We start from the raw sequence: 10614 nt of genomic DNA on the forward strand, positions 1-10614 counted from the left end.
CCATTTTTCCATGTTCGTTTCTTCTTCTTCTCTGTATGTGACATTCACTTGGGATGTGTTTCTTTCCGAGTATTACTTTAGTTGCCAACTCATATTTCGACAACTAAAAATCGCATGTAATGGTGACTCTGGTGCGACTTGCACTGATAGTTGTTCTGGATAGAACACCAGTGCAACGATTGCCATACCAAAGTTGCTATCAGTGCAAAAAGAAAACAACCCTATAGATATTCATAAAATATTGTTTTAATTATGTTAGCATAGCTACTAAGTTGACATTTTTATTTGTTTTAGCCAAAATAAAACACGTTTTAGTGTAATCGAGCTTCAAAAATAGCAGGAAATGTTTGCTATTTCAGCAAACAGTGACTGCTGTCCCTTTTTCAGCAGACTTTCTGCTGTTTTAGCAGACTTTTCTGCTGTCCCTACTAATAAATTTCTTTGGGTGTATGACAAATATTTATGCCCGTTGTATAATTTGCGAGAATTCTTATCATTATAAAATTATCATCTCTGGAACCCAAATCTATGTTAGTCGTATTCATCGCGAACTTGATAATACACAGCAGAAATCAACAAGAAAACTTGTTTAGTGTATTGTAGATAGTGTAGTGTTATGAATAAATAAAAATTGGTGAAATGAGTGCTGGTATGGAAACTCGCCAACATTTTTTTAAATTGACGGCGCTTCTGAGAATCCCCACCACGTCGAAAACTGTCGTATACGATATCCAAAATACGTCGGAAAATACGTCGCCGTCACTATTGAGAAGTTGTACCACGCCAAGTTACTACAGAAAGGCATCGCATGAGTGCAATTATTAGATGCCTTTTTAGATAAAGGCCGGTACTATGTTCATTCTTGCGAAAAATTTTTATGGAAACCATTATTTCGCACATAGAAAGCGGCGTTTTTTTAGGTAGCTTGGAGCGCTATTTTACAGGGAGCGATATTGGATTAAGTTGGTGGTTGTTTCTTGTTTTTACAAAATAACATTTTATTTTTCCTTGGGCAATTGATCTGCTATTCCTTTGATCCTTTGTATAGTTTCGGAACAAAAATATGGTCCGTGTTTGATTTATAAACCCGCACAAATAGTTTTTAATAAATAAATTATTTCTTAATTCACATTGCAAATGGCGCCGTGCTATAAACGTCAGTTTTTCAACACGAAAAAAACAAAGTATCACAAATGGAAAAAATTTCGCAAATTTTTCGCATTTTTTGGTTTTGTATGGAGTTTCAACGCGAAAACCGAACAGAGTACCGGCCTTAAAGGTGGGTATTAAGTTCGATTTTTTTCACTGAAGTGAAAACTAAATCAGTAAAAAAAGGCATAAAATTATACATATTTGTTGCAGATTTTATTATAACTTGATGGGGAATAGCCTAAATCAAGTTTTCACAAAGTTTATATTCCCAATAAACACAGGATGAGCGTTTTTAAATGCAACAACTTTTCAGTTTGAGTGTAAATATAATTTTCAACATAAATTCAACTTGACTTGAAATAGCTCATCTTCAATACATCTTCAAATTGTTTGCGAATTACTTCCAATTTGCCAAAATGTTGACGAAATCTTTGAAAAGTTGTTGAATGCGCTTTACAGACTATCAGTTATTCCGGACGACAGTGCTCGTGTCGAACATATCCCATATATTGTGCACATTATAAGTTAAGTCCGAAGGCATAATCGATACTGCTGCATGTTTATGGGATCGATAACACATTTACCGATTATTTAGTCATCGCCGACAAGTCGTATCGATCCGACACATTGTAAGATTCTTTACAAACACCGACATTCCGTCCGGAATAACTGATAGTCTGTAAAGCGCAGAAGATAATATGAGAAAACTTTGACAAAACACTACCCTAAAATTCAACGAAAAAACCATGTGGTTTTCAATACTTATTTGTGCAACGAAGTTCGTGGTCAATTGCAAGAAATAAAAAAAAACTAAAATTATGGATTCTACGTTCTTGAAAACATTAAAAAGCTGACCGATGAAAAAATGGTGGACAATTAACTGGAACTGCTTCAAATAGTTTATAATAATTGGTACGTCAATATGAAAAATTAAATCAATATTTTAGAGAAGTCACTAAATTTAAATCTCTTTGCAGAAAACTAAAATCTTTGGATGCTACATTCTTGCAAATATGAAGAAGCTGACCAATGAAAAATGAGTGGCTTATCGACAAGAAAAAGTTTCCAGAAACATTACAAGTGCAACCAATTAAAATTGTTAAAAACAACAATCACATCGTCAGTTCAATTCATATGCTATTATCAGTTTAAAATGGATATTTTGTGAATTCCTTCTACTGGAAATCCTAATTTCAAATTGCCCGCATGTTAATCAATTTTTAAAGTTTTGTTGTTTGTTTTTTTTTTTTTTTTTTTTTGTTCTTATTTGTTGATATGTTTAATAAGATTATTATTTATCAATTGGTATTGTAGTGTATTATGTAGTGTAGTGTATAATTATATATTTTATTTTGTGAAAATGAATAAATTATACAAAATGTATAGAATTTTGGCATTGACTTTCAATTTGAAGTGGTGATATCATTCATACAAATTTAGGTTGAAAAGTATTTGCAACGATGTTAATTTTGAATTTGACTCGCATCGAAAATTGTTTGACAAATTATTGAGTAGCGATGCATTTCAATTTGAGGATAACACTTGAGATATTATTGCTAATGTGTTGAATTTCACTGTTGAGGGTAATGTCTGTTTTTTTGTTGAGAACGCGATTTTCTCAACAATTTCTCAACTTGAATATTACCCTAATCCTTTGAAAAAATGTTTGAAAAATTGTTGAAATTTAGCATTTTTCAAACGTTTGTGTTTATTGGGATGGTACAACTTTTCAATATTAAAAAAATGTTGTTGCAGGGAAATGGCTCTTTTAACCATAGGGCTGTTTTCTTTTTACACTGGATACAACATTTGTATGGGCTATCCAAAACATCGTTGCACTGGTGTTCTGTCGCGCCGATCTTGCCAGATTGTGTTTTGATAAAGTGACGCTTGATCGATTCACAATAGCACTTTATTGTGTCTAATTTATCGAAAAACATGTAATTCAAAGTGGTATAGTGTCATAAATAATCGCTGCAGTAAATATTTATTACTAATTGGAGCATTTCATACATTAAAAATGCAAGATTTCACTTCTTTTCTGTGATTGTTTTTAAACAGCTGATGACAGTGTTGCATATTTTTGGAGATGTCCTCGATAAACGAGTACTCTGTTTTCTTTTAGTCCTTCACGGCTTAGGGTATCTAGTGCTAAAAGAAAACAGCCCTAATAGTGATGACAAATACTTTCATGCACAATTCTCACTGTTTGATATGCTCCCCATCACAGTTGGCGATTGTTGTAGTGCCACTTACGAGTTCGTGGTAGCGATGAGGATGAATGGAACTTTGAAATGCTGGCAGGGTTATAATTTATCTCACTTCGAAAACTGTTTGAAATATTATTGAATACCGATGCATTTCAATTTGAGGATTACAGTTGAGAAATTATTGCTGATGTCTTGAATTTTACTGTTGAGGGTAATGAATGCGTTTTTGTTAAGAAAATGATTTTCTCAACTTGAATGTTACCCTAATGCTTTGAAAATAATATGTTTGAAAAATATTTGAATTGTAGCATGTTTATAGGGATGTTATTGCATCATGCCTTTATTTTTTTGCATCGTGCCTTTTTAATAGTTTCCGCGTTCCCCGTTGCTATTCGTGTACGGTTTGAGTATTTATGGATTACTAGTTACTTTCGCTGGTGTGTAGTCGGTTTTATAGTTTCAGAATTTTCTTCGCGACATTGACAAACTATAAAAAAACGTGAACTTATTGAGCCTCCGAGTCGTGTTTTTTTTATTACAACTTTCCGTCATGGCTGACTTCATCGATTCGGAAGCAGAAGAGTCTGAGGTACATATTCTATATAGCATCTATGGTGCCGGCTTAAGCAAATTATATTGGTCTATGCCGGCTAATTCCTGGCAAAATATATATACATACATAAATTGTGGATTAATAATGCAGTTAATATTTCTACTTATGCAAACTTCTAAAGTAATATGTGACGAAAACTGAGTTGTGGTAAATTATGTTATATATATATATATATATATATATATATATATATATATATATATATATATATATATATATATATATATATATATATATATATATATATATATATATATATATATATATATATATATATATATATATATATATATATATATATATATAAACGCATATACAGTCATAAAAAAAAAGTTGTACACCAATCAATGTGAAATAAATTGTGAAACGCTATGTAAATATATATCTATTATACTAAATTAAAACTTGAGATCCCAGCTACAAAATAAGAAGAAACTTAATTCGGATTTATGTCGGTTTTGATGAGAAAAATAACAAAAAAATCGTTAATTTCGCATAGCAAAATAAAAAACTTGTACACCAAAATTAAATGGATTTTTTTGGTTTAAATACTAATTATGACAAGTTTTTAATATTTTGTATGTTATCCATTAGCGTTTATTACAGCTAGGAGTATCTTTGGCATTAAGTGGGCTAGGATTTTCGTTTACGGGAATTGAGCTTCATATACCCATAAGGACGTTTTTAAGAGTTTCTTTGCTAAAAAATGTTAACGTTCTTCAGCTTTGTCTTCATATATATCCAAATGTGTTCAATTAGATTCATGTCTGGGTTCTGCAGAGGTGAGGTAATACTTTTTTGGTGTTGTATATCATGTACTCTTTAAGAATATGGGTCAAATGCTTGGGAGTCATTACCTTGGGCAAAAACAAATCTATCTTCCAGATCCGTTTTTTGGTAAGATTCAGCCAAATTATTCTTCAGAATGTGTAAATTATCCATTGTGTGTATATTTCCTCTAAGAAATATGGGGGTTTCAACGCCATTTGCATGCCGTCACATTTTTGCCTATGAGGTTAGCAGTAAAAGTAATATTTCGTTTTTTTTCCATTTTTCTTCCTTTATTTAAGAGGAACAAAGTATATATAATCATTTATAATTGATATTATTATTAGATATAATGCACATTTAGGTCCTCAAAGTAATGCCAGATGTGCCTAACGTAGTGGATTACACCCTGGCAAAACCACTTTTCGACAAAAAGTTTGAAACTAATTCCCAACAGTGAGGCGTGGTGTACACAGACCCCGGGGAATAAAAGATATATAGATTTCTATACTGATGGCTCCAAATTGAATGGACAGGCTGAAATATTACCAATAAGAGAAGTGGTGAATTGGCTGAGAAGTAATGCTCCAAGCAATATTGACATTAATATATACTCAGAGAGTCAACCTGAAATAAAATCCTTGGACTCTGTATTCCTTAACTCGAAAACGGCCATAGACTGCCGCAAATCTCTCAAGGAAATGGCTGAGCAGTACAATATTCACCTAATATGGGTGCCTGGCCATAGAAACATACCGGGGAACTACGAAGCAGATGTGTTAGCAAGGCTAGGAACTACCTTACATATTCCAGGGGAACTAGAATCTTTTGGTATGGCTCTGGCCACCTGCAAGCTCTTACTGCGTGAGAAGGCTGTTATGATGGCCAATATTCGATGGGATAATTGCAAGGGTTGTACTGACACCAAGCAAATATGGCCCCATTTAATAAGAATAATTTGGCTGAATCCTCCCAAAAAACGGGTCTGGAAGATGGATTTGTGTTTGTCCAAGTTACAAAAGTGGTTTGAGTATATGATCGCTACTTTTCCTAAAATGGCTGTTCACATCCCTTGCGAAAAATATGTTCAATTGAATTTTGCTTAAGTTGGTGTGTTTGTATGTTCTACGGTGGCTTACAATCCCAAATGTGCATAAGAATTCAAAAATTTAAATCATGGGATTATACAGTCCCATATGTCTGTCGATATGGCTCCATAGGCCAAAGGTTCACTATTTGTTTCAAATTTCGCGCAAGAAGTAAAATAGACAAGTGTGCCAAATACGTATTTAGATACTACAACTATAGGTTAGGTTATGTGGCAGCCCGATTTATCAAGCTCACTTAGACTATTCAGTCCATTGTGATAGATACAACTATAAGGAGAAACTAATTATGTTTATTGAAATTTGTGCAAGGGAAAAACTTTAAAAGCCCGCATTTTAAATAGTCATATAAATGTCATATCTAGACCGAAAGAAAAAAAACTTTCCTCCAATATGCAATTTTAGACTAATGAAATTACTCCTTATAAGGTGTTTTTTTAGAGCAAATAAGCCCGAAGTTATGATAAGTGATGTAACGATTGCTAAACTTATCTATATGCGTTTAAAGCATTTTATAGTAGTTTTCCCTTTAAGGCCGGTATTAAGATCGCGTTATCGTGCTAAAAAATACATCTTTTCACCGTTACTTTCCTTTAACAAATCGTTTCAAAAGAAAATAACTTTTTCTACTGATTTTGGTCTTTCTGTTATTTTATTAAAGTTTTCTCAACGAATGTCTAATTTTATTTTATTTTATGTATACATGACAAAATTATAAATGTATACCAACTAGGTTTATTTCAAATATTATATTCAAAGTAGAATATTAGGTAGTTCATTCTCCTTTTTCAACACCCCCACTAGATTGAACTCCTAATCCCATCAGTTCGCAGCTGTGAACGTGTTTCAATCGTGGTAAAGGCTTAGTAAGAATGTCGGCGACCATATCACCCGTGTTTAGATATTCAATAGATAATTTTTTATCTTCAACCAATTCCCTCACGAAATGGTGTCTTATATCAATATGTTTTGAACGTGAGTGGTATGTGCTGTTATGGGTCAAACTTATTATACTTTGATTGTCGCATTTGATTTTGATGAAAGAAGAATTTCCTAGCTCTTTGAACAACGATCCCAACCACAATGCTTCTTGCGCAGATGCCGCCATTGCCATATATTCTGCTTCAGTTGTAGATAAAGCGGTTGTTGATTGTTTCTTTGAATTCCATGAAATGCAACCATTTTGGAATTTGAACACGTATCCTGAGGTAGATTTTCTGTCATCAAGGTCACCTGCCCAGTCTGCATCGGAAAATCCCTCTAAAAATTTGTTGTCATCTTTCGAAAATTTAAGTTTAAAATCCAATGTGCCTTTAAGGTACCTCATCACACGTTTGAGAGCTTCCCAGTGTGGTTTTCCATGCTCATTGTTATATCTTGACAGCACCCCCACTGCATGTGTTATATCGGGGCGACTGACCTGTGCAGCATAAGTTAAACTTCCCACAGCTTCTCGATAAGGTACGTTGTGAATTAAATCCTCCTTTGATGAGTTCATATTTTTTGTTAATTTTTGATTGACATCCAATGGTGTAGCCACAGATTTACAATTTTGCATACCAAATTTTTTAATGTATTCTTGATATACAATTCCTGGTCTATCCACAATTTTCCATTGTCGCGATCTCTTGTTATTCTCATACCCAGAATATAATTTGCCTCACAAATATCTTTCATTTTGAAACTTCTTGACAAACTTTGTTTAATTTTCTTTTTAGCGTCGAGGTTATTTGTAAGAATCAAAATATCATCTACATAAATTGCGATATATGTTATTTCAAGCTTGTTCAATTTATAATAGACGCAAGGTTCGGTTTTAGATTGCGTCAGACCAATTTTCTTTAGGTCGCATCCAATTTCTTGTTCCAAACCCTGCTAGCTTGTTTAAGACCATATAATGATTTCTTAAGCTTGCAAACTTTCCCATTGTTCTCTTCGAGTCCCTCTGGAATTTTCATGAATATTTCTTCTTCCAACTCACTCTGAAGAAATGCGGTTACAACATCCATTTGATCTATGTCAAGATTATGCTGAACAGCTAAACTCAAAAGTAGACGTATCGAAGAATACCTAACCACTGGAGAAAAGGTTTCTTCGTAATCTATCCCATATTTTTGAGAGTACCCCTTCACTACAAGTCTAGCTTTATACCTCTCAATTTCTCCCTTTGAGTCACGTTTCACCTTGAAGCACCATTTGCTATCTATTGGTTTTTTTCCTTTCGGCAATTCAGTTATTTCCCAAGTCTTATTTTCTAACAATGCTGCTAGTTCCTCTTCCATAGCCTTTTTCCATTCTTGCTTATTGGATCCTCCAAGCGCTTGTTCCACACTCTTGGGTTCCTCGTCTTCATTTGATGCGTGACATACATACCCATATCTTATTGCTGGTTTAGAAATTCATGCGGATCTTCTTATATTATTTGTCGGTGCGATTCCCATATCTGTTGACGTCGGGTTTGTGTTTTCTGATACGTTGTCGAACCCATGAAAAGATGTACCATCCATTTCGTCAGAGTAATATTCAGATTCTTAGTTGTCTGGATCATTTGGACTCTCTTCGACCATTTGATCATTTGTTTCTTGTAATGTATCATCATTTGTATCTTCATTGGCATTAGGTACGTGTGTATCTATTTCCCCCACTGAATCGCATCGGCAGAAATAATGAAATTTTGCATCGTCCTTTGGCATATCTTCACAGAATTGATTTTCCACAAATTTAGCATCTCTGCTTATCTCAACTCGGTTGCTATTGGGATCATAGAAATGATATGTCTTTTTATGGTTACTGTAGCCAACAAATATCACATCTTTTCCCTTTGAGTCCAGCTTCTTTCGTTTTTGTTTAGGGATGTGTATCACAGCTTTACACCCAAACACTCTGAGATATTTTAAGCAGGGCTTCTTACCTGACCATATCTCTTCCGGAGAAATGTCATTGAGTATTTTGGTTAGTGTCAGATTGATAAGGTGAACTGCAGTGTTTGCTGCTTCAGCCCAAAACTTTTTTGGCAATCCTGACTGAATCAAAAGACATCTAGTTTTCTCTATAATGGCCCTGTTCATTCTTTCCGATACCCCATTTTGCTACGGTGAATATGGTACCGTAGTTTGGTGATTGATTCCGTTTTCAATAATAATTCGCTTCATTCTTCCATTGCAATACTCTGTTCCATTGTCGCTTCTCAAGGATTTAATTTTTCTTCCTGTTTGATTTTCAACAAAGTTCTTGAATTCAAGGAACCTGTCAGCAACTTCAGACTTCCGTTTCAAAAAGTATATAAAAACTTTTCTCGAGTAATCGTCTATAAAAGTTTATATTGTGAACCACTAATGGAATTAACATCCATTGGCCCACATAGATCGGAATGTATTAAATCCAATATGTCGTCTGCTCTAGTCCCTTTTTCGTTAAATGGATTTCTTGAAATTTTTCCTTTTAGACATGGAGTTATTTCACAATTAATTCCAAACTCGGCTCCTGAAGTCATTTTCTTCAGTGTTTCATTATTTATATGACCGATTCGTTTATGCCACAAATTGCTTTCTTCATGCTTACCTTTAGAAACCATCGATTTGTTACTTGAAACATTTAAGCGATACATTCCATCCACCAAATCCCCCGTGATAATAACTTTACCGCTATCATTGATAACTCTGCAGCCTTTTCCATTGAAAACAACTTTGTATCCGCTTTCAACAATTTTTGAAACGGATAGGAGATTGATATACAAATCCGGAATGTAAAGAACATTTTTGAAAGTAACAGTTTCCTTCCTTAAGTTTCCCCTTAGCGATATCATGTCGACATTTCCAACTCCATCAACACGCATTGTAGAATTATTTGCTATAATTACCTCTGACTTCTTTTCTTCAAATCTACCACTGAACAATTCCTTACTTGAGCACATATGGGCTGTTGCCCCGGAATCGAAGAACCAGTCATTGTTGTTTAGTTTACATACCGAAAACGCTCCCATCGCAGAATTTTTACCATCTTGCTTTTTGTATACTTTCTTGAAGGATTTGTTTGGACATTTAGCGGCAATATGACCGTATTGATTACAATTATAGCACTTTGGTCGTTTCATGTTGCCTGTTTTCTTTTTGTTGCCTGCTAAAGCCATATCGCTGGTTGCTTCGTTTTTCACATCCTGCAATATTTTTATTTTTATGGCATCGCCTGTTATTTTTATACCTGAACTTTGAATTCCCATTATCATAGGCTTATACTCATCAGGTAATCCAGCTAACAGCATCGATCCAATCCATTCCTCATCCAAATTAAGTCCAACACTTCGTAATTTGTGCGCCGAGTTGATTATTTCGTTAACATATTATTCAACGTTTGAGCATTTTTCAATTTTGTTGAGCAGAATTTTTGAATTAAACCAACTCTTCTTACCAGACCGTTGTCTTCGTAGATTTTTGCTAATGCACTCCATATATCTCTTGCACTAGCACATTCTCGTATATGAGGATAAAGAGACTTGTCCACCATTAAGATCAATTCCGCCTTCGCTTGAATTTTCTTATCTTCTTTTTCTTCCGTCCCTTTAATGGATTTCCACAGACCTTTCATTTGGAAATACGCCTCCACAGCAAACTTCCAGTCTTCATAGTTTTCGTTTCCGCGAAGTTTCTCCATTTGCATATTCGTTGCCATATTCCTTTTTCGCTTGTTTTTCCTATTGACAACAAAATTATATGGACTTTCGAATTTAAAACGCGGAAGGGCCCATAACCTGTTATTTTTATTTTAT

General features: G+C 34.2%; 1 protein-coding gene across 1 annotated transcript in view; it reads left to right on the forward strand.

The window, feature by feature from the left end:
* Nucleotides 1-3805: 3805 nt before the first annotated feature.
* Nucleotides 3806-10614, forward strand: part of Spt6 (transcription elongation factor Spt6) — a gene marked incomplete in the record, with an annotated part of 87327 nt that continues 80518 nt past the window's right edge. Inside the window, 1 exon segment of the mRNA XM_075299347.1 lies at nt 3806-3951. Coding sequence (XP_075155462.1) covers nt 3913-3951 — 39 coding nt within the window.

The sequence above is a fragment of the Haematobia irritans genome, chromosome 3 (genome assembly GCF_050003625.1).
Source record: "Haematobia irritans isolate KBUSLIRL chromosome 3, ASM5000362v1, whole genome shotgun sequence".
Classification (NCBI taxonomy): domain Eukaryota; kingdom Metazoa; phylum Arthropoda; class Insecta; order Diptera; family Muscidae; genus Haematobia; species Haematobia irritans.